This window comes from Pseudoliparis swirei, chromosome 17, assembly GCF_029220125.1.
Source record: "Pseudoliparis swirei isolate HS2019 ecotype Mariana Trench chromosome 17, NWPU_hadal_v1, whole genome shotgun sequence".
NCBI lineage: Eukaryota > Metazoa > Chordata > Actinopteri > Perciformes > Liparidae > Pseudoliparis > Pseudoliparis swirei.
The window spans coordinates 15,378,786-15,402,819 of NC_079404.1; the positions used below are offsets into that span (position 1 = coordinate 15,378,786).

General features: G+C 42.2%; 3 protein-coding genes across 10 annotated transcripts in view; 1 reads left to right on the top strand and 2 right to left on the bottom strand.

Annotated features, from left to right (window-relative positions):
• Positions 1-11,373, top strand: part of zcchc24 (zinc finger, CCHC domain containing 24) — a 36,218-nt gene extending 24,845 nt beyond the window's left edge. Inside the window, exons 3-5 of one of the 3 annotated variants that reach the window (XM_056435299.1) lie at positions 4,069-4,233; positions 7,085-7,160; positions 7,292-11,373. In XM_056435299.1, the coding sequence (XP_056291274.1) occupies positions 4,069-4,233; positions 7,085-7,160; positions 7,292-7,383 (333 nt within the window). In that variant the 3' untranslated portion in view covers positions 7,384-11,373. Of the gene's footprint in view, positions 1-4,068; positions 4,234-7,084 lie in introns of all 3 variants that reach the window. The other 2 variants (XM_056435301.1, XM_056435302.1) reach the window with 2 other exon arrangements.
• Positions 11,374-12,516: 1,143 nt separating this feature from the next.
• On the bottom strand, positions 12,517-14,636 carry ppifa (peptidylprolyl isomerase Fa). 3 transcript variants are annotated; one of them, XM_056435304.1, is made up of 7 exons: positions 14,467-14,636; positions 14,314-14,344; positions 14,076-14,164; positions 13,903-13,999; positions 13,009-13,084; positions 12,899-12,929; positions 12,517-12,809 (listed from the first exon to the last, which is right to left on the bottom strand). In XM_056435304.1, exons 1-7 carry the CDS (start codon positions 14,608-14,610, stop codon positions 12,684-12,686), a joined length of 594 nt encoding a protein of 197 aa, XP_056291279.1. In that variant the 5' UTR covers positions 14,611-14,636; the 3' UTR covers positions 12,517-12,683. The 3 variants fall into 3 exon arrangements, with proteins under 3 accessions (XP_056291279.1, XP_056291280.1, XP_056291278.1); XM_056435305.1 differs by having other exon boundaries at positions 12,682-12,929; positions 14,076-14,140; XM_056435303.1 differs by having other exon boundaries at positions 12,682-12,929.
• A 2,106-nt stretch (positions 14,637-16,742) lies between these two features.
• Positions 16,743-24,034, bottom strand: part of zmiz1a (zinc finger, MIZ-type containing 1a) — a 104,779-nt gene continuing 97,487 nt past the window's right edge. For 3 of the 4 annotated variants that reach the window (XM_056435317.1, XM_056435318.1, XM_056435316.1), the window contains 12 exons: positions 23,801-23,869; positions 23,536-23,701; positions 23,281-23,422; positions 22,849-23,059; positions 22,581-22,686; positions 22,256-22,416; positions 22,081-22,148; positions 21,911-21,979; positions 21,561-21,838; positions 21,013-21,203; positions 20,235-20,513; positions 16,743-19,542 (listed from right to left, as the gene is read on the bottom strand). In XM_056435317.1, coding sequence (XP_056291292.1) covers positions 19,435-19,542; positions 20,235-20,513; positions 21,013-21,203; positions 21,561-21,838; positions 21,911-21,979; positions 22,081-22,148; positions 22,256-22,416; positions 22,581-22,686; positions 22,849-23,059; positions 23,281-23,422; positions 23,536-23,701; positions 23,801-23,869 — 1,848 coding nt within the window. In that variant the 3' untranslated portion in view covers positions 16,743-19,434. The remainder of the gene's footprint in view (positions 19,543-20,234; positions 20,514-21,012; positions 21,204-21,560; positions 21,839-21,910; positions 21,980-22,080; positions 22,149-22,255; positions 22,417-22,580; positions 22,687-22,848; positions 23,060-23,280; positions 23,423-23,535; positions 23,702-23,800; positions 23,870-24,034) is intronic. The other variant, XM_056435319.1, reaches the window with a different exon arrangement.

The following is a 24,034-nucleotide window of genomic DNA, read 5'->3' on the forward strand; positions in this document are numbered from 1 at the left end:
ATTATTTGTACAATTTATGTGTCTTTAAAATCACCCAAGAGAACCGTCTCCACATTCCTCCACATGATAATGAGTCCAATCCACTGTAAATGTGGCCAAAGCTAGAGCAGTTAGTTAATGCTCTCTCTCTCTCTCTCTCTCTCTCTCTCTCTCTCTCTCTCTCTATCTCTCTCTCTTTCTCTCCAGAAATGTATGTCCTAATTGAAACCAGAGCAGCAATTTTACGACGGCTCTCAGTGTTTCTCGTGTTCTGCCCCTATGGAGGCCATCTGTTTTGGATTTAGATTTCCTCCTCCTCCTCCTCCTCCTCCTCCTCCTCCATCCCCTTCTCCACCCTGCTGAGAGGGGCTGATCGGAGGGTCTCAACACAGTTGGCTTAAGCGCCTGTTGGGCTTGTGGTATTTGTTCATTTTTCTTGTGTGTGGGTAGATGTTGGAGTGTGATTCTAGAGGAGCAGGGAGCTGTTTCACATCCAACTCATATGTTCATTCTTTCTCAATTTTAATGAGCTTTCTTTTGTTTCTGTTCATCTTGTTTTCTTGATTCCCATAGTTGTCTCCCTTTTTGTTTTATGGTCTCTTGTTATTCTATTTAATGCAGTTTGTGAGCTCATTAATCCTGCAATATAAGCCAAAGAATGATCTGTGTCCTTGTAACAGAGCTAAACCCTGAGTGGGAGTAGTGAAGGAAACAGTGCGCCGAAACTTTCCAGTTGTGTCTCGAGAGTGTCTGAAAGCCTGTGGATGTGGAATTTGTTAAGTGTGTGTGTGTGTGTGTGTGTGTGTGTGTGTGTGTGTGTGTCTGTCTGTCTGTCTGTGCATGTATCTCTGTGTGTGGCCATGTTTTGTGTAGATATTGCATCAGTGAATGTGTGTATCACGTGTGTATATGCTTCATTTAACAGTTCCCTGACCCAAAGTTTGTGTGCATGTGTTTGATACGATGGGTCCATGCTGGGATCTGGACCGAAGGACGATGTGGTCAACTCGCTGTGGTTGTGGAGCTCCTGTGGACACTGTCCTCGACCCACACACTGACTCTTATCTTACTAGCGGGGCTCTAGCCTCAGGAACATAAACAAACATTGACTCAATGCAAAGCCGGCACTGGTGAAGTGATATGACAAACACGGCCCGCCATCTCCTGGCACGGACAAAATCCGACGATTCGCTGTTTTAAAGCTTTGCTTCCACTTGACGGACTCAGATATGTCCATTTAGCTCTTACTCTGGCTCCAGCTTGAATAGCTTTATTTGTAGAGATAAAGGAAGAGAAAACACACCCGCCTGCGCAGGCTCATCTCCAGAGTGTTGTGTGGTTTGATGACGCAGTTCCATTAAATTACTTATTGCACTGTGTATTGTGAATGGTTTGTAAATGTTACTTTAAAGGCAACTAAGCATAGTTATTTTCCTGGAAATCAAGCTCGAGTAAAACAGTTGCTCAGGTTTTGATTTGTAATCCACTGCACGAGTGTAAATGGACAGTTAGCCTTGTGTGTATCTATATGTGTGAAGAAAACCTTCCTTTGTTAGCTGCTGCCCTGGTGGCTTATTTATATGGTTTTCAGCATATTGGAGCCGACTTTTCTTGTGCTTTTGGGTCAGTAGTGGTGTGCGTCTTGGAGTCCGGGCATGGAACCCGTCAGTGTTTAGTGTGCGCCTTACTGTGCAAACTGAAGCCTCAGTGCCTGCTGCCACCAAGTCTTGCTGCAGGTGTTTTGCAGTCACTTGGGGGTTTCGACCACTTGCCTCCTCAGGAATCTGGTGGCAGCCGCTGATAGCTTCCTCTTACTGCCACGTCCAGGTAGTGGAGCCACTGTTCCTTCAACTTTGAACTTGCAAACTGTGCATCCAACTGCATCTCTATCCATCTATCTATCTGCATCTTCAGTGCTTTTGCTATCTTTCTGTATCATTTTCCTTGTTTGTGCAAGGCAATGATCTCTTCTCTGAAGTACTAAAGATGCTTGTTATGAAGGGGTTGAATAATTTTGAGACTGCAGTAAATTCATTGAAGTCATTAAAAATAGCATTTTGTGTTGAATTTGGATAAAACCCTTGTGATATTAGTTTCATTAAACTACTTTCACAATTCTTGTGTAATTTGTTTATTGCAAACAGCTGAGAAATGGTATATTTTGCCAATAAACCTAATGTGCCATGGGGGTTGAATAATTTTGATTTCAACTGTATATATATATATATATATATATATATATATATATGTATATATATATATACCTACCTCTTTTGGACATAACTGAGCAACCTAATCACCAATTTTGCATCTACTCCCACATCTGGATAGATAATCCATTTGCTGTGTGTACATCAGGGGCATCTTCAGATTGATTGCATACAGGGTCGTTTCTAATCTGAAAGCACTCAGCTACAGACAGAGCATGACGTGCAGCCAAAGGCCAAGGCCAGACCCTGGAAACATCATGGAGCTGGAGAGGAATGGTCATGAGGAGGATGAGTGCTGTTTCTGTCCCGCTGAGTCCTGGCTGCAGTATCAGGGAGAGATGTTATTTCTTCTTCATTTGGACAATCGGGAATTTGACTATGTTCGCATTTCCAAATGAATAACGAAGGTTAAGGCTACCCGGGTAGTACATCTGGTGCTCTGATCATAATTTATTTTGATCCTTCAAATTAATCAGATTAATTTTATTTGAATCGTGGTTTGTCTTACCGCAGCAGAAACCTAGAAAGTGATGAGTTTTATTTGCGTTTGTTTTTTTAGGACTGAAAATGGCAGAATGTGTGTTGGATCAAATTGTAACTCGATCATTTTCAACGAGATGTTGCCATGGTGTTGACTTTGAGGCTGTCCATTGATTGTATCAAGACAACCCTGTCAGTGTGTATAGACCGGTGTTCTGCATGCCAGCAGAAGTCAGATTTTCCAGCCAGCGTGCTGTCACAGTGGGAGATGCGAAGCTGACAGTGGGGTTGAGGTCACGCTGCTTTGAGGCCAGATTGAAGCACAGCCGCTCATGCTTGCTGGTGCTGATGCAAACTGCTGACGTCCATAAGGACTGCGCCAGATGCTCCTGATTAAAGTTCCTATTACTCACACATGGGTTGGGACAAATAGAAGGAAGACCAAGGGTACAGCTTGTACCCCTCCTCTCACTCTCACTGCCCCATTACCCCTACATTTCTTCCAGATCTGTAGGGGACGTTTAAGTGACTGAAAATATTCTACAGATTTGCAGGAGAATCATGAGTGGAGTGGACAGGTCTGAATTCACTTTGAATGCAGATAGAGACTTCTATAACCTTCTGGGAGGTTGCCATTAGTTACATGCTTTGCATTAAAATGACTTTTGGCAAATCAGATTTATGTCTGAACATTAAAGACTTTTCAAAGTTTGACATAAAATATCACGATTTCCCACTACTCAATTCCAAATGTTTATCCTCCAAATTGAAGATTTTTGTTGAGCGAAATCACCTCTGCCCCTGGAGGATCGTGGCTAACACTATGCAGATGTACGTTTTGGGATGATTTTTTTGTATTCTTTTGACAATGGAGCTTTAAATTGATAATGACGAGCCCCGTCAAACTTACTAATCAGTATTCATTTGGGTTTCTTTGGGCAGGATGGAGGACAGTTTGTGATTTATTTCTGTGATGACATCAGCAATACGTTTGTGTGTGGCATGCTTTTAGAGGGAAAACTGACTTTTCACCCAAAGCTGGCCTAAAGAAAGTTGCCAACATGAAGTCATTGCAGCGGCTCCTCCCAACAGTATTGCCCTCAGGCTCGTGCTTTTTCATGGCTGGCTGACAGTTTGTAATCATCTCCCTTATGAGAATCAGAGAAGTAATTTAACACAGCTGCAATAGAAGTAAATGTCAATTCCACAGCCACATATTGTTCCAATATTGTGTGTAGGAGTGTGCTCTATAATGAAGTTGAATGTACAAGCACAACAAGGATGGACACACCCGGCTGTCAAAGCTCAACATCCGTTTTTGTCTTAAGAGGTTCTCTTAAAAATGTCACTCTGAACTCACTTGTGGATTCATTTTATTCACTCATACTGTTCTTTGCAGGCCAGACCCAAAGGTGAAGGGCTGACACCCTACCAGGGAAAGAAGAGATGCTTCGGAGAGTATAAGTGCCCCAAGTGTAAGAGGAAGTGGATGAGTGGCAACTCCTGGGCCAACATGGGACAAGAGTGTATCAAATGCCACATCAACGTCTATCCACACAAACAGGTACCTGCAATATGACATTCACGCCCTGGGAATTAGCAGAAATATCTTAAAGTTAAAACAGTGGTAGGTTGAGTCGCCTCAAAAAAGTTACCACAGTCCAGACTGATTTGCATGTCTGTGTTGTCTTGAGGATTTTCCAGATGGCCTCATTAAAACAGAATATACATCAAACCACTAACAATTGCTTTTTCCACTTATAAACTAATTTACTTCCCTGACTGATAAGGTTTGGGATTGTTTATCGAATGCCAACGAATCTTGGACAACATCTTTATTAATATCTCACAGACAGAAACTTCCTCTGAGGTAATTGAGCCCGACAGCTTAAGGAATTCCTCTGGCATTTAATAATACAAAAAAGTGAATTAATATTAAACAAGACACTGTGAAGTGTTATTTAGAACAGCAAACACGCAGGGGGAATCAATGTGCTGGTGAGCTGTCTGCCTAGCTTCAACCTCACATTTTCCTCTCAGCCTGTTGACTGAAGAGACGGATCGCCTGAGAAAGAATCCACTCAGCTTTCTTCAGCTAGAGATATATTTATCTTCCACCCTTCATTCTTCAATATTTATGCATTTCCACATTCTTCCAATTCCACTTCCTGAAATAAAGTTAGCACTACTGCTTGAAGTCCTGCTCATTCTACGGAGGACCATGCTCCGCTGTGCTAACACTCACAGAAATTAAAGCAGGAAAGGGACGCTACAAACTTACTCGAAATGTCAGGCAATAAGTCACGCACTTTCCCAACAATGCAGGGTTGAAGGTGAAATATTTGTGATTGGGAGCATTTATATTACCCCTCTCAACATGGCAACTATGTCAACAAAGCAAGGAAAAACTTGGATTATAAAATACACAGAGGGAGAGCGACTTCATTGTCTGCTCAGGAGGACACAACTCAACTGTGACTTTACAAAGACAATAGCTGTTTGCTGGGAATTCCAAACGTTGAACTTGTAATGCTTACATTACTACAATAGTTAATTATTGCAATCCTTACCTTTGTCTGTACATATGCATCTTCACCCGTGTCAGATCCTAACCAAGAACAGTGCTATACTCTTTAAAAAGCCTGCGAGGAAGACTGCATGCATGTCTTTCCATGGAGGTCACTGGTGAGAAAACTTCACTCTTCATTCTTTGCCTCTGGCAACGCTACACACAGGCGAGCGAATTCCATGCATTTGCAATGTCACCCACTTAACATATTTCCCAGCTGTCAGCGTTTGAAATGTACCACTAACCTCTGTGTCCTCAAGTATAAAAGAGTTCAGCTTCTCACCAAGGCTCCCTCCTGTTCTGCGGATTCCCATAAATGACCTGAATATGTATTTTTACAATCCCATCCACATGCATTAAATATCTGGTGGGAAATATATTTCTTGGACTCACTGATTAAACTCAGCAGTGTAACATTTCAGCGGATTTAGCTGCAGTGGGCAAAATAAGTCTCCACAAATCTAGGCTTGCTAGCTCAGGGAAATCGTTTGTACTCGTCCTGAGAATAAAAGGCCACAGGAGAATAAATGCCACATTACAGAGAAAATAAAAAAGGAGCTCTGAGTGACATTGACTGACTAGTGCTAGCATGTACCTGCTTGTTTCCATGTTAGCTATTAGCTCGCCAACTATCTAGGCCTGAGAGCAGTCACTCTGCCACCGAGCCTCAAGCACAGCTAATGTCACCAAGATGCACAAACAAAATGTGCTTTGCCACTTCGCGTTGGGACTGGGCTTTTGATCTTCATGTGCAGTGGGTTGTACGAGGCATTTATTTATTCTGGATTCGCCTTTCAGGCTACATAGATGTTAGACATGTTGTCATGGATCACAACAACCGTGACAGCCAAATCAGGCCATGGCAATGAAATGGGTGTCGAATGGCCCCTTCCCACACCTCCTAGCCCCGACATCCAGCGCCCGTGCTCAGACAACTCCCATCTTCAAACTGCCTTCGTTTTGATCTCAAATACACATCTGTAATGTTTTGTGCATAGTTGCATCACAAAATGGTCAAAATGTATCAATACCGCCTCTGTGGTGGAAGTCGGTGTCTCCAGGACCAATTCTTGCCATGATGACCGACTGGCTCACATGGTGAAGTCAACAGCAGCTAGTAACAGCTAGTTACTCATTTTCAGAAGGGAGGATGCCTGCAGTGCAGGGGCTTGAACCCACTACCTTCAAACTGCTGACGGGACCCCATCAAATATATATCAGATTTTCCAGCTTCCAGCTTTTCTCAAGGACCTGATGTCTTTGACACGCCGATAGTAAAGTCTCAACACTTCTTGGCAGACTCATTAGTGGACAACTTAAATATCTCTCTGAGGTGACCCATGGTAACCTGGTTCCTTTAGTTCAACCACTTCGAATGAATTGCAGTTTTGTTAAAAAAAAAAAATCTTAACAGGAAAAGAACAATATTTAAGAAATACAATTTTCCAGATAGATTGTTAAAATAACCTTGAAATGTGCTCGCCCAGATAGATTTCCTTTGTCCTCGATAATTATTCCAAGGAAGCCATTGCTGCAGCAGTTTGCTGATATTTCCATAAAGGTCATCATGATCTTTCTCTTTAATCACAGGTTGTTAAAGCGTGCTTCAAGTTTCCAGAGCTGATGACGTGCTGCCATATCTCTGAAACTAATTGCGTTTATTACACGTCTGGTTTATGAAGAATATGCATAACTTCGGAGGCCAAACTAGTTGGGCGCATAACTAAGTGGAATCTGGTGCCAGAACAACTGCTTGCATAACTCTGAGGTTTATGGGTGTGCTGCTTGGTTGGCTTTCTTCAGTGTTTAATGTGACTCATTATTGGTTCTCTGTTTGTGTCCTCAGCGCCCTTTAGAGAAGCCGGATGGCCTGGATGTTTCTGACCAGAGTAAGGAGCACCCGCAACACCTGTGCGAGAAATGTAAAGTCCTGGGCTACTACTGCCGCCGTGTGCAATAATCACCTTTATTCAGAGTCAGAGAGCAACTTTTGTGTCCCAAGTCCTTTAGCTCATCCTCCATCAAGGCTGTTAACTTCCTCTCCTCACTTCAGGTTTCCCTCATCCCTGCCCTGCACACAACATGGCAGCCTTTCCTCCTCACGTCTTCCCCTCTTCTCTTAGAAGACTCAATGATAGACAGTAGCTCTCATCCTCTCTGTCCCTCTACTCAACCATGCTTTTTCTTTTCATTTTTTTTTCTCCAGTGACAGTATTGAAGATTACATCCAGGAATAAGAGGAATATATTCATTTAGGATCAATCTCTCCAAGTGCTCTTCATCAAAAGCAAAAATGTGCCAAAATCAGTGACTTTTTTTGTGCCTCACGTATCAGAATCCACACAACCTCGTTGATCCAACTCGATGTTTAACAACAACAAATCATGCATTGATGAATTAGTATGTATTTCAATGGTGTCACTGACCTTATTGGTCTCAATACATTACCTCACCTTGAGGTTTGTTGGCTTTGTGTTTACAGAGATCAGCCTTCCAGTGAAGTGTGTAGTTTATCCCGGGCCTCTCGTGATGGTATAATGTATACGAGGCCTTGGATGTCTTGCCGTGTTCGGGTCAACAGCACATCTTATTAACTGTGAATTAACTGAGGGACAATGTGCCATACATCCCTAGCTTACATTTGGCCTATTTATTTTCTTGTTTTCTCGTGTGCAATTTGAGTTTTGTTGTTTGTTTGTATATCACATTATTGTGTAACTGCTTCCACGTGTCTTTAGAAACTACTGTAGGTTCAGTCGCTCCTCGTCTACATTTAGTGAATCGCTAACAGAAAAGGGTTTTTCACCCTTTCTAGAATATTTTTGCTGCCATGCAATTTATCAATTATCTATAGTGTTAGATACGAAGAGATGTTAAAGGGCAAATTGTGTTCATTTCCAAACACGTAAAGGTCAACTGATAAGGAGCTGTATGAAAACGCTAGTTTTGGTACCAATAATCTTGCCGTCTACACAGTTTCTCTCTAGTGAATATTACATTTTTCAAAGCGCTTTAAAAAAGAATTTCCTGCTTGCAACATTTTGATTAGCGTTGTCAAACATGATTAAACTGGTCACATGTACGGCCTGACTAGATTCAAACCACACATTAGTAAAATACAAAGAAGATGCTGGTTGGAAAGAGACATCTGAGTTCACATTGGAGTGAGTGCCAGTTGAAGCCTGCAGCCTTAGTTGAGTCAGTGAAATGGAAACTTTTCCAAGAGCTTGAACCCTTCAAAAACAACGTCCAGCAGCTGATTGCCGAGTAAAGAGTGTCCAGAGGGAGGTGACGTTTAGGAGTGACCTTCAGATCGGTTGAGAGAAACAATAAGATGAAACATAGGAGGATGGATTTGTAATGTGGTGATGCTGAAGATTCAAGGACGTATTGAAAGTGACGATTACTTAAGTTTACACTTATACTATTTTTGCCTACTATTATAAACCAATGTCTTTAAAGGAAGAGAAGTTCACATCCTGTTTACATATATCACCGTGTGGTCGGAAGCATTACAGCGGAAATTAATGTGGCTTTGACTTTTAGAGACATGCCTTTCGAGGAACCGTGTGACTATTTTATACGTACTGTATATCTAGCCTTATAAAAGCTGGTTGATGATATTTTATATTGTAACATACTGTGCCTTAACAAGATCGAAATCATGCTGAAGTATCAGAACAATGGGAGGCCATTTGAAATTGGGGAAAGATGTGCAGATAGGGCGGTAATGCATGTGCTAACTGATGCATAGGAAGTTTAATAATGCAGATTCAAGGTGTAACAAAGGACAAGAAAATGATCCAGTTCATCTATTAGCGTGTACTGGCGTGGTGAGCGCTCGCTCCAACACAGTTTGTGCTGAGTTGGAGGCGCAGGCTGAAATAGCATTTCCAGCTGGCAAAAACAATCCTACTGTGGTCTGTTGTCATGGAATATCCACAATGATGATATTTCTCAGTCGATCCTCACAACAGAGCGGAGTCGCTCACGAAACTGTGGACCTCACTCTTTGTTATTTTAATCTATTGTGTTTGTGTTCATCCAAGGAAGCGTGGGTTTTGTATTTTTTTTAAACATGCCTTAGTGGGAAAGATTGCAGAGGCAGATGATGGTACCTTACAGTTTGGGGACATTTAGCTCAGTTCCATCAGTCAAGTTAAAGTTAAAGGGGCACTCCAGTGATTTAGTCCTGCAGTTCCACAAAGTTATGAGGCTGGCCAAAAACACGAAAGAATAGCAGAGGCTAAACTATCCAAACTTGTATTCCCTGTTGTGGCTCACACTCCAAAATGCTGGATTCTACCTTTCCCATAATGCACCTCAATAGCATCTTTCAGAAGACTTCCACTTACTGGTAAAATGCCCCAAGCAGAGATAACTGTGATGACATAACCAGGGTTATTTACTCCTCCAGGGCTTCACAGTCCGAGAAGTTCTCCCTGTGACGAGGACACTGAACTTCATGAGCAAAATTCATGGAGTGCCCCCTTAAAAGAAAGAAAGTGCGCAAGTACAGTACAATGCGACAAAGACCGGTTCCGAGTGAAAGATTCCCCTTTTAGTTGGGAACAATCAAACCTAACAGGTCTGAAGCGTACTGTCCACATCGTGCCATGAGGCTGTAGGGAGAGGAATAGATACCAACGATGCCTTATGAACGAAGCTCATAAACAAGGAACAATGGCTTTGTGATTCACAGAGTTCTGGCACCAGAGTGACTCAGCCCAGAGATTTGTTATGAGGAGGCCATTTAAAGGCAAATTAAGAGCCAATGGAAGCAGTTAGTGGAATATATTTGAAAAAAAACCTCTGCTTTCAGACATCATGTCTTGAATGCATATACTTGACTTTTCTAGTACCTTTTCAGTTCAAATTTGTTATTTTCTATATTGAGATGTGTATTTTGGAACACTTAATAGATGTTGAAAATTTTACAGCAATCTGCAAAAACTCAAGAGTTATTTCCCTGACAAAGAAAGACTGTTTTATGTATATATTTGATGGCCATCATTATGATAGTAGCACTTTTAAAGTGTTATGCAATATTGAAGTGTTTTTTTCATGTGATGGGCCTATTGATGAGAAATAAACAAAGCTGGGAGTTTTTCTTTACTTTTATGTATTACAATAATCTGAGGGGTTATCCTACAGAAATATTTATGGAAAGATTTTTTACAACACTTTTTGTATAGAATATGCAACAAAGTTACACTAAGAAGGAAATATTGATGTCTACATAGAGTATTATAAAAAAGCTGGTACATAATTAATACCCTTTATCAATTGTAAGCCATTGTTTGTTTGTGTTTTGTTCTGATGTTATCAGTGTTGAATAAGTCACAATGTTATTCAGTTGCTATATGTAACTAATTATGAGCTGCCATTTACATTCATACAGTATCATGTATTCATTTTGTAAACAATATTATGAAGATATATATTGTGTTAACATGCAGACATCTTTCTGATTTAGTGACGGATACTCACCACTGTATAAGCACGTTGAACTGTGAGAAGTAGTTTGCTAAAAGCAGCAATGACAAGAAACTATTATAAAATGTTAGTGTTATTCATAGTTTAGGGAATGTATACTTGTCAAGAAAAGCATGTGTGACAAAAAACTATTTTAGAGTTTGCATGTGCATGTGTTTGGCTTGGAATTAAATATTATTTTGTGCAATGTATACTTATTTAAAAATGTGACAGTAGTTTGCTACAGTACATATTGTTTTTAACATTATCAGCAACTTCTGATTGTTATTAGTCTTGAATTATTTCATTTATCGCTCGTGTAGCCTCTATGAATAATACATATTTACTGAATGTAATATGTTAACACTTATGTGGTCAATTTGGAAAGTTATGTTGGTTTTCTCTACTGTCTGTATCACTTGACATGTTTGTATTGCAATACCGTAATAATGTTTTACTTTGAATTGGACAGAACACAGACGTGAGGTCGGAAAGACGATGATTTTGGGAAACAAGGACAGTCATGGTTTCGAGAGGAGACCACAGGTCTGTTTCTTCATGTCCATGAAATGGCATTCCAAAATGTGCCTTATTTGTTAGTTCTGAAAACATTTTAGTCCTGTCGAGAGTTTGATGAATAAAAGTCATATTGAATTAGGAGTGCTTGTTTTCTGTGGTTTCATTTGTTTGTGTTCTTTGTTGTTCGGTTACCAGTAACCGGGAGGTGTTCGCTCTGGACCTTGAGTTCAGACATAAGCTGCCATTACAGAAAGCATTTGTTATGTATGTGTTGTTTTGAACTGAAAGCTAAAGACTTAGGCAAGATTGAGCGAATAGATTATGATAAAGAGGTGTTTAATGGTTTATTCATGCCGGTTGTGTAATGCAGAGGGGGGTGGGTGGGGGGCTAGTAAAACTTGTTTTTTTCTCAGCGTGAAAGTGCTGAAGGATAACAGACACATCGAGCTGGTCGATTTCAACACTGAGTCAAACTGCAGAGTGGGAAACTCAAACACACAGAGAAGGATACCCCAGCTGACATGGGGGGGGGGGGGGGGGGTGCTGTGTGATAAACGGAGACATTTACAGCAGAAGAACCAGCCTGTACCAGTTGTAGATGTCATTGTGTTGCATGTGTGTTTAACGTTGGCCACAGCACCGTCGTCCTCGGAGCCAAGTTTCCATGAGCAATATTGGACATGCATTCCAAATAACTCAAACTAAACCAGAGGGTGGGGACCCCAAATTATATCAAGTTTGTTACAACATCTCTTGCTCAAACAGAGCGAGTGCTGAGAAGTCTCTATAGCAACAATGTCATCGGAGAATTCAAACAAACGGTGGAAGGTCAGTGCGCATATGGTTTCATTTATGGGCAAGAGCTGCTTTTTTTTGTGTGTGTGCACGCGTCGCTTCATTATTTTCTTTCATAAAGTATTAGCACGATAAGCAGCAGCACCCCGTCTCTGACTGTCAGACATGTCCTCGCCTCCCTTTCCCTCCTCTGAAGGAAGAGCGGCTCATGAGCTGACGGCATGTTCAGGTTCCTCTATGGCTCCAGCAGACACAGGCGTACGCCTGCAGCGCTATCATCTGTCAACTGCATTCAAGTGATATATCAGCTCCACTGTATGTGGGGATGTCGAATGATGTCACATCCTGCACCGATGGACGGGAAGTCGGTCGCAGTGGAGAGCCGGTGTCTAAAAAAAGCTGCTGGACCATTTCCAGGAAGCTGTAAAACCAGAAGGGCCGGTGGCACATGAGAGAAAATGTCCTGTCCTCAGTCGAGTGCCAGCCAAATATGAAAACATCTTCATTTTATTTGGCTGTAAATGGAGAACAATTGCACAATAACAACATTTTACAAGGCGGATTACTTGTACTTGGTTGTTGACTAAGTAGATTGTTCAAAGTTCAAACTCGGAAAAGCGAGATATCTTCTAAAATCATCATAAAAATAGCAGATTTTAGGGATGAGCAGGATGATGGTTCCTCCTTGTCATGAACACAGATAAAAGATGAAGCAAAGACAGACGGGTTGCATTCAGAGTCATCCGACAGAAGTCCTCGTGTGATCTTGGGAGATCTCCCCACTGTTGGTGATGAGAATGGTTTTAATCACACCGCCGTCATGTAAACCAAAAGACTCCATCTTGGTGACCACGTCCATGCCGTCCTTCACCTGCCCGAACACCACGTGTTTACCATCGAGCCTGTCAAAAGAGGAGACGCGATGAAGCGATGGGATCTCGACGAGTGGCCGAGATGAGAGGACGGAATAAAAAGTTCTACCATTCAGTTTTATTCGTACAGATGAAGAACTGGGAGCCGTTGGTGTTTGGCCCTGAATTTGCCATCGAAAGTGTTCCTGCAACGACAAACAAAAAAGAAAATACATTAAATGTGATACAGTAAACATGATCTTGACCTCTTTTGACCAGTAACCCAATATGACTTAGGCCGGAGGAAAAGAGAAGAGGCCGATTCCGTCTCCGGAAAAGCAAACTGATAATGCCACACTTTAATATGGAGCATCACGTAATCAGCATGTGGATGAAGTTCATTCAAGAAAAGGAGTTATCTTGATAATTGCATTTTGACTCACTAAAAAGTAGGTAATCCACCTGGGAAGTCCCAATAGAAAGTGGTTCTTTAGCGCTGCATGAAATTAGGCACTGCCATCTACTGTATAAAAATATATAAACCTGGGAAATTATACTGTTAGGAGGCCATGGAAGTGATTCTAATATATATATATATATATATGTTTATTTTATTATAAATAGTGAAGCTGTTCAAAATTGCCACATTTAAGACACTGATTTTCCCTCAATGAGCTAATTGTGGCCGCAAGTCTCCAACAGACACACAAACCAGACAACCAAGTAACTGTGTGTTTGTCTTGAGGTTTGCCTCTTAAAACTCTATCAGAATACAAAGTAGGGGGGGCCAGATATTTCCACATTTGCGATGGTATTTATTTAAAAAGGGAATATTTTAATAATACAGACATAATTATATTAATAATGGCATTTCTTAAATTATTGCTTTTTCTTGTCTCCCTCTCCCACCACCCCACATACAAATACATGTAATTAATGATACACAAAACAGGGAATAAACCAAGTTGAATATGATGTAATTTAGTAAAATAAAAAAGGTCTCAGCGCAGCTGTGGAGAAGTACCTGGACCAGTGTGTTTTAATATGAAGTTTTCATCTTTGAATGTCTTCCCATATATGGATTTCCCTCCTGTGCCGTTGTGGTTGGTGAAATCTCCCCCCTGAAACCGGAAACACAACAACAGACAACATCACGTCCACGTGCACGTGCACCTCCATCGTAACCGGAACTCCTACCTGACACATGAACTCAGGGATGACCCGGTGGAAAACGGATCCCTTGAATCCAAAGCCAGGTTCCCCTGTACACAGTGCGCGGAAGTTTGCTGTGAAAATAGTTTGATTATCGATTAAATAATCAGTATAACAAGTCACGCACAGTTGAACACTTATTCAAATGGTGAATTAAACAAATGTAGCTAAATAAGTGATATTTAGCAGCTGAGTTAAAATAAAATACACGTTTGAAACACACCTGCAGTCTTTGGCACGACATCTGCATTCAACTGCAAGATAACACAAATAACATTCAAATACACGCATGAGTATTTAAGCGTATCGTGCGCTTATCTGAATAGATATAGGTGTGAGTCGAGCTGCAGCGGGGAGGGGCGAACGAGCTAGCTACCTCGATGGTTATCCTCCCGAGAGGCTCGCTGTCGGCCTCGATGTCCAGGAACACGACGGGGTTCCTGGCGGGACGGGAGGAGAACAGCCTCGCGGCCACGACGCCCGGCGTGCTGTATCTCACGCGGTACCGTATTCGCAGCATGGCTGCTCAGCTGACGGGGTCAGGAGGAGGACCTGCAGGCCATGGGTCCTGGTGGTGTTTACATGTGACGTCACGCGGACCAGACAAGAGGACCGGCGGCAGGGAAACCAAAACAGCGACGCCCGGTGGGAGGTTCCGGAAGTACGGTCGGTTATCGTGTGAGTGTAACATGTTATCCTCTCCGAAGACTCCGACGCTTTTATTGAACCTTTCAGCCCAACTATAATTGGGTTCATGGAAATATTAAACATTCAAAAACGCTGAAAAATATGAAGAGGTGGGCAAAAGCAGATTTTTCAAATAAATACTTGCTGATTACTATTATTATTTGTTTATGTTTTGTCTGCATATACTCTTGAATGTTTTTTTCTGTTAACATGTACTCTATTTGGGAAGGCTGATGTCTCTACCATACATTTTCAAAGTAGCTTTTCCATTTACTTAACCTGGTTTGCATTCATGCGATTTGCATTGCTGATTTCCTGCTTCACTCACTGAGATGGCATTTATGATTTGAATACTCATTTGACCAAAGGGGCTGTGCTTAACCATTCTGCTTTCATTTATTTTCAGGAGCAGCATTGGTTGGATGTGTTAGTGGTTTGTCTGAAGTGTTTTGAACTTTATTATTCCTGTGTAAAGTTGTCATGCTGTAAGTGAAACTATGAATCAAAAAGTCTCATTTAGCTTTGATGTTGCTTCCCCCAAAACACAACAATATTTTGTAATTTTTGAAATGTCCCCACTGTGGGACGAATAAAGGAATATCATATCATATCATATCATAATGATGCACAGTGATGCTTTCAAACTGCAAATGCATGTCTTTTAAAAATGTTTAAACCCCAAAGAGGCACTTAACGATTTCACATGTCAGTATTCTCAGTTGACGCTCCTTATTATTGATTATCATCGATTGTTGCAAAAGTTTTAACCAAGAGGGAACTTAGTCATCTGCATCATCAGTGACAGAAAGGTAAACTGACCTGATTCAGACATAACATAACAGTTCATAAGCTCATGTGTTTGGTTGTCTGGAACACTTAGAGGTACTTGAATCATCAATTGTAAAATTTCTCAGAGGCAATATATGCTGTTACAGCTTCAATCTGTGTCTAGTTAATTGGAAGAAAGATTATTTGCGACAGTAATTCAATCAATATATCCAAGTAGCTCCCCGAGCACTTTACAGTAGTCCAGTACTCTTACATGCTTAGGATAGGTAAAATGCAGAAGTCACATTTTATGGAGGTACCTGTATGAATATGACAATTGTAATAGAGGTTGAGTTCGGTATTTATTTTAGCTCACAGTTTAACTTCTAAACTTATATAACGTCCTTTTTACCAATAGCTTGTGAATTAACTAGGTATTAAAGTGGTGAAAGACTGTTCCTTTCACAGCAGACATTTGGGCACAGCACAGATGTTACTAATGCTAATAAACGATTAGCCCCATGATATCAGGACCCTGATACAGCAATCATTTATTTGATCTTTTACATCTGTTTTTCCTACTGTGACGGGACAAAATGTCCTCAGTGAAAAAGGCCTCTTGGTTATTCTGTGCTATTCCAGCCATTATTATAAATTGTGTGATTATATTTAAATGACTGTACTTGCAAATTCTATGTCTCAATATTTTAGTACTTTACGGATCCTTAAGCACAAAATGATAGTCCTTTAAAAAAAAAGTATCATAATTTTGCAGAATATGTAACAGTTAAATATATACTGATTGCACTTTGCATGTCAAAAGACACAAAAGGCCATAAATTGTGTTTCATCTGAATACATATTTATTAGATAAATATTAGGATGTCACGTCATCTAACTACATCCAGATCTGCAAGACTAAAAATAAAAAATAAATTCTGACCAGTTTAGAATATGAAATGATTGTACATAGTGTACAAAACCAAGGAGATAACTGCCACCTGCTGTGCCAATCACTTTATATTATACTTTTATAGCATATTTGCCAAATTGCATAAAGATTATAAATTGTACATTTTTTTTAACATAATTTGGAAACAACCCTTAGAGCCAGTAAAAGCTCAACGTCTCCAAGTCCCAATTATACCTCAAATGGTTTTAATAATTTTGTAGCACCTTTATAAAGTACACAGGTAATAGAGAAATACACAGAAGTTTAATATTACACAAAGAAAAAAAATCTTTTTTTCTTTGAAACCCCATGTGCGGGGTACATAAAGTATCTTCCATAAATGAACAGGCGTGATTAGAGAGGTCTGCACAGACGCAATCGAACACAGACTCATTTAGCCAATTCAATGTCTGACAGGAGGATGCAAGCTTTACAAATTCTAAATACACTATGCACACTCCCCCTGGAGAAAATGAATACATTTCTGTTAACGTGTCTCTATTTGTCATTTACATTATATACACGTATCCCTTACATCCCCACCCCCGACCATTTGCCACAACCTCCCCTTGTTATGCAAACAGGAAGGGCTCTCCCCCAAAATTCCATTGTACAACATTAATTGCATTCTCTTTTAAATCCTTGACTCAATTTCAAGTGTCTGCAATCAGACAGTACAATTTGTGTCGCTCGAATTAGTAGACGTGATTTTGTGAAAGGTTGCAGTTACAGTTACACACTGTGTAGGGAAATAAAACATCCCAATGCGGCAGTGCATTGTCTTCAACAAACATATAAACAAACACATACAACATCTGATCCTTCAACTGTGTTATTTGCAGGTGATTTGATCAGTTTTAAAGATCAGTAAATCCATATTTGGTTCTTCAAATGGTTTACAAATCTCAAAGGGGGGAACTTTTGTCCAATAACATACAGTATGTTTTAAATTAATTGAAAGTACTGCATAAAACTGTGTAAACCAACTTATACTTAAAACAGTGGACAACAATATAAACTTAAAACAATATCAAATGTGATGAACATCCATAATTCCCAAATTTTAGCTAGGTATTGTTCTCAAAAACTTATAATCAGGCCTCAAAACAATCAAGAGGACATTTTTCACATTCTCACTTTAAATAAAAAGGCCGAGGTCACTTGTTCCAATGATATCACATGAATCATTTTGGGGAGAAATCTGGACCTCTAAGCTGCATTGACAATCTTTTAGACAGAAAACAACAAATTTAAAGCTGACCAATTTGTTTACTTAAGAAGAAAAAAACACTCTGATAACTTTCCTGCTGAGCAATCTGAATATTCCTTTTCACTGATGCATTGTCGCAGGGTGATGAAAAACAATACACAGATACTCAATACGAGTCCAGTGAGTGCATTTGGATCAATTTGTTACAATATTGGGCTGTTTAAGAAGGGATTCTGTGTGTGTTTGTGTGTGTGTGTGTGTGTGTGTGAGTGCGTAGTCCTTGACAGACATACAGTACCATGTAGTTGTCAGTAATAGATAGGTACAGTACTGTACAGTCACAAAGTATTCACAACGGGTATATACAACAGCTCCGGAAACACTGTTGGTTCATGCAGGATGTTTTTCCCAAAAAGATGCAGTTTAACAGTAACAAAACGACATAAGGAAAGATCGGAACAATCACACAGACGCTTTTATAAAACACAGTGATTTAGAAACTTCTGTAGACGTCTGTAGGACGTTGAAATCCTGCTCTTGCATCAACATATTGTCCGGGTCCAAACACTTACAAAAAGCATTGGACAACTTTGGTGATGTGTATCTGATTAATTTCAATGTAGGGACGAAGATTAAACACATAAAAAAGGACGACAATTTAAAAAAAACACACAAAAATGATGAATTTGAAATGAAATAATAAATATAAAAACAAGAGAGAAAATGATTTGATCAAGCACGTTTAGGCTGGACAAAGACAACAGGAGCCATTGGCACACATGCACTTGTGGACAAAATGGTGCTGAAATTGATGAGGAAGAGCGAAACATTACAATAAATACACAAGAACGACTACAGACTGGACAGAAAGTACTGAGACAGCTCTTAAAGTGGATTGTGTTATCTTTCCTCCTTTCCATATATTTCTTCCCTCCGTCTCCAACTGTCTCTCCCCGCTTTCTCGTACACTCGCAGGCAAACAAAAGAGGACATGTAAACATACACACACACACACACACCCACAATCACACACACTCACACACTCACACACGCACACACTCACACACTACATTGCACATTCCTCTGTTGACATTTGACCACACTCACACACCGAGAGGTCTGGGAGTCAAAGGGCATGATGGCATGTGCCAACATTTTGGAAGAACACATTTCAAAGAGGATAAAAACATTCATACAAGACAATGTTTTTTTTCACAAAAATAAATCAGAATAAAAAAACAAAAACAAAGATACAACACTTTTCCTAAAGCCCACAAAGGCTCCTGTCTCCTCTGTGTTGTTTACACATGATGATTATAGCTGCACAGTTTTCTGTTAAAAATTCACAAATATAATATATATATATATATATATATATATATTATCACTTTAGTGCCCGCCAACATGGCTGGCTGTAAATGGTGTGTTTCGAGTCAAAGGCGGTGGAACTGGTGCGTGGAATCTTTACACGAGGAAAAAAGGGAGTGCGGGGATGAGTGGCGTTCCTGCTCTCTCCCTTGGAGTTCCCAAACAGACGTCTCTTTTCAGCCGCGCTCCTATGCCACACATCATCTGTTCATAAACTGTATGTGTGTGTGTGTGTGTGTGCATGAGCGTAGGGAGCTGCTTGAAGTATCGGCAGGAGGTCGGTGAGGTGCCTGTGGACGGACAGTCAAACACATCACGACTCCCGTCGATGCAGAAGGGTTCCCAGGGGAGGGGAGGAGCTAGTTGTTCTCGAAGAGGGAGAGAAGGTCGTCGTTGCTGTTGGTGGGAAGGTCGGGAGGGTCCAGGTATGATAGTAACTCGTCGGGGTTGGCCAGCTCTGGAAGCAGCTGTGGGAAGAGGTAGAAAGAGACGATGAGTTGCAAGGCTAAAAACTGAAAACATATGCCCACCATACTCCCACCCCGGACACAAACTATTCAAACTCCTCCCCTCTGGTAGACGCTACAGATCACTGTTCGCCAAAACCTCGAGACACAAAAACAGTTTCTTCCCCCTCGCCGTCTCACTACTGAACAGCTAACCCACTGTAGCACATATATTTATCCCTGCACTTTTCGCACTCTCCACTTCTTCTGGCACTACTGTTTCACAGCCACTGTATATAGCCATTCCTCTTGTATATACTTTAAGTCACTTTCTAAAACTTCTTAGACCGTTGCACTGTTTTGCACTGTTTGTTCTGTACTGCACTGTTTGTTTTGTTTTGTTTGTTCTGTATTGTATTGTGTTGAAATGTATATTTTGTGTAAGCACTGAGAGACACTTTACCCAGTCAAATTCCTTGTTTGTGCAAACTTACTTGGCCAATAAAACTGATTCTGATCTGTATCTTTCTGCAGCGGGCCGACTGAGTCGTGCCCAAGTGTCTGCTGAAGCCAATGTATACGTAAACCAGCATGGAAAAGCAAACTGAGAGTCAAACCCAAACAGAGCACACAGCAAAGGGATGAGAGCAGCTGTAGCGGACAGTGTTATCTGTTGACAGGCAGCGCAGGGTGCTCACAGTGGGCACACTTACATCTAGGGAGGGTTCAGGCACATCATGGCCCATCTGCCCATCTGAGGAGGGGTTAAAGTTCAGATCGCTGTGGGGATGACTGTTCTGCCCGGGCTGCTGAGGTTGCTGATGCGGCTGAGGCTGCGACTGGCGAGGGGGCTGCGATGGTTGGCCACTGTGATGCAACGGCGGCCCTGACTGGCCACTGTGAGGTAAGGGCGGCCCTGAATGGCTGCCGCGGTGGGGAGACGCATGCGAGCTCTGCTGCATGGAGTTATGGGACTGATCGGTATGGGACATCTGCAGGTGCGAGAGGGAGACAGAAAGCGACAGAGATAGAGAGTGAAAAATAAGAAGGAAGACAAAGTGAGTGTTAAGGAGAGGGAGGATGCAAGGGAAGAAGGAAAGGAAAAAGCGAAAGGAGTTCCGGCGTGAATAATATGGAACAGGCCTTCTCGATGGAAGCCGGGCACAGCAGACATGTCCAGCTGAAACATTATACGGCAACATGAGCATGTGAGCACGACTGAGAACACATGTGGCTAGAGGCGCACGCTGCACCGGGGTCAGATCACAAATCTGAGCCTCTTGTTTCAGTATGTCTACAAACTAAAGCAACACATTATGCTACAGGACAAAATGACTCAGCACAATATAAATAAGAGACATCGAAACCTCAAATTAAAACCAAACACAATCCTAATTTACTAGATTGCTTAGTCATATACTGTTCCCCATAACATACTTAATTAGTAATGGAATGGGAAAGCGAGCGGCCCCGGAGGTCGGCCCCACTTACTGCATCATTAATGCCATGGTTGAGGGGCTTGTCCTGGGAGAGGAGACCACCGGGGCCATCTGGTGGGTGGGAGAGCTGGGGGCCATGGATGAAGTCACTCATGGGGGGACCCCCTCCACCTCCTCCTCCTCCACACCCAGAGGGGTTCCCATGAGGGAAGTCAAAGTTCCCTTGGCTGTGGTAACTGTTGCCTTGAAGGACAAAAAAAACAGTTTGTCAAAAGGCTTCCTGCAGTTTGGCCTCGCTGACTCGTCTGATGAATCCTTCCTGTTGCAAACAAGTTTTCTTTTTAAAGTGGTGACATCAGGGGATACACACACGTTGCACTATTTATTCACTGTTATGAAACATGTATCAGAGCAATGAGCTTATGATATTTTAAAACAGGTTCAGCACAAAACTCTCCTCTGGGCTTTTTCTTTGCTTAACGCACCGGAGAGCCGTCAGCTGTTCCTGCTACAAAGAGCCAAACTGCTCACTTTTACAACAAATGAGCCGACTATCCGGTAATTTATCGACGCAGTCGGGTCCTGGTGGGTTTTCTTTACCTATGCCGGGGTAATCTCCCCCGTTGCCACTGGGATGTTGACTAGGGTGTGGGGGGTAAGGGCTGGGACCAAGTACAGCGCCAGGTCCAGGTCCTGTCCCGGGCCCTAGCTGGGCAATCATCTCCATCACATTGGGCATGGTCATCTGACTGGGGCTCATGGTCTTAAAGCGCTTGGCAAGGGGTCCGTCAGGGTCCTCTTTGATGTGGAGCTCAGACTTTATGGGGACAGGTCGCCAGCTACATGAAGGGTCTATAGTGACCTCCTCAAACTCTGAACTATTAAAGGAGAAAGAGTTTAGTATTTGAAACAATGAACTCAGAAGAAAAAAAGGAAGAAAACAAACTTACTTTTGGATTGCATTGAGGATTCCCCACATGTACTGGTCCACCTCCAGACCTTCTAATAATGCCGTTTTACTGAAATAAGAGAACAAGACATTAGATATAATCCAATAGAAGCAAACCTCAGTAGTAATCTCATCTTTACATCCCAAAAACGAGAATAGCTTTTCACTGACTTGCACACAGGACACTTCCATGTCCCTCTCTCACAGTTGAGCTGCAAGTAGGACTCTAGATCAAAGCACTGTGGAGAACATCATCAATGCTCATGAGAATCATCTCCCATTCACAGCGGCACACGACTCCATTTTACATTCACAACGCCTTGCAAATCTTCAAATCCGAGCAGACCTGGACATGTTTGCAGTCGTGCCCTCGTGCCGGTAGCTGGATGCGCCGGAAGGTAATGGGACATTTCAGCGACACCTTAATGGCCGTCTGCTCCACGCCGTCTTCCCCGTTCAGAGGAGTGCTGCCTGCAGAGGCTGCCACGCTGCTGAAGTTCCGCTTAACTGAGGAAAGAAAGTGTTTCAGAGGGAAGGAATTACTCTGTGAACTGCTGCAGGTGTCCTTCAGTGCCTCTTCTAAAGCACGGCATAAATAGAAGCAGGTGGGAGATTATGTAATTAAGATGTGCTTATGCATAATAACTACACAGAGGCAAAATGAGCGATACCCTTGGTGATGCAGTGTTCTGCAGGAAGGAGTCTTTTCTTCAGGAGCCCCTGGAGGACGGATCGCACAGATGGCCTGTGGACCAGCTGCAGCACAAACAGGTGGGACTGCAAAGCAACACAGGAACATGACAATAAACAGGAACGTCTAATGAGCTTATGAACACATACGCAAAATAATATCCTCCCAGCTGATCTTTTTGTTAATGTGAAGTAATTACATCTGTGTCCTGTTTGTGGTTATACATCGTCCTGATCGCGTGTACTCACACAACAGCAGGCGGTGACCGTTATCTGTATGGTGTTTCTTCCAGGTTGGCAGACGTGCTTCAGGTGCAGGGGTTTGTGGGAGGTTTTGTTGTCTCCCCTCTCGATGGTGAGGGGTGTGGCGTTGACGCTGACCTGGACGGAGGCGGGCCAGTTGGTGTTCATCTGCCTGTCTTCATGGTGGTAGCACTTAAACTGCAGCTCCAGGTCTGACCTGTGGGATAGGACCAGAGCGGTTAGCGATGACCAGAAGAAGTCTGTTTGCATTCAGCTGAAAGACTCTCACTGTAATAGTAAATAATAGTATATGAAAGGATTATGAATCCTGCCATGAAAGATGTGTGATTTAAAATGTATTTTCAATATATCTCTCATATCCAGCCGGAGAAGTTCTCTCTCCATGTGAAGACGTTGATGCCTGTGCGGTGGTCTTACCTCCACATGAGCGTCTGGTGGACGGAGGGTCGCAGGTGGTAAACGTGGTTACTGACAGCCAGATTGTGCTCCAAGCGGAACGGCTCCAGCACCACTCCATCCCGAACTGGGAACGTCAGCCTCAGCTCCTCGTTGGGGTTAGCTGGGAGAGGAGAAAAAAACCAACGCACGGTGAAGTCACTCAATGCGCCAGATGAAATAAAAGAGCACGCAGATCAAAGTTACCACTTGTTACAGAACCGCTGGGATACTCACTTGGAGGGGGCGGAAGAGTCGTCATATTTGGTTTCACGTCAGGTGGAAACGGGGGCTTCGCATCCTGGTTTGGCGACAGGTATGGAGGGATACTACTTCCTGGGGTCATGGGGGGTGTGGGGTTTCCAGGCACCGGGGAGTGGGGGTAGTTAACAGGCCTGGGGGGCTGTAAAAGGCAGGAAAGGGCAATAATGAAAACATCTGTGGAACTCATTTCACATACAGGCCTGAGACGCATTGAGCACGAGTCTTACTGGAAACATACCCCGTTGCCTTGGCCGTAGGAGTATCCGCCTCCAGAGAAGTTGGTGCTCTGACCATTGAAGGGCTCTTGCTGTGAGGGAATAAAGAGCAATACTTAATTGATATAGCTTCATATTGCACCATGTAGTGTGCTTAAAGATGTGTGACATTAATATGTGCTCTGATCTGGCTGTTCCTGTCTGTTCCACAGTGCATGCTGGGATAGCTGTAACCCCCTTCCTGACCCTGAGTTGGA

Bases quoted from the DNA above. Each gene is read 5' to 3' on its own strand.
- ppifa (XM_056435303.1), bottom strand. From the start codon at position 14,610: ATGCTGCGAATACGGTACCGCGTGAGATACAGCACGCCGGGCGTCGTG. The intron at 14,345-14,466 runs GTAGCTAGCTCG...GTTATCTTGCAG, and splicing joins TCGGGAGGATAACCATCGAG to TTGAATGCAGATGTCGTGCC. The intron at 14,000-14,075 runs GTAGGAGTTCCG...TTCCGGTTTCAG, and splicing joins TCCCTGAGTTCATGTGTCAG to GGGGGAGATTTCACCAACCA.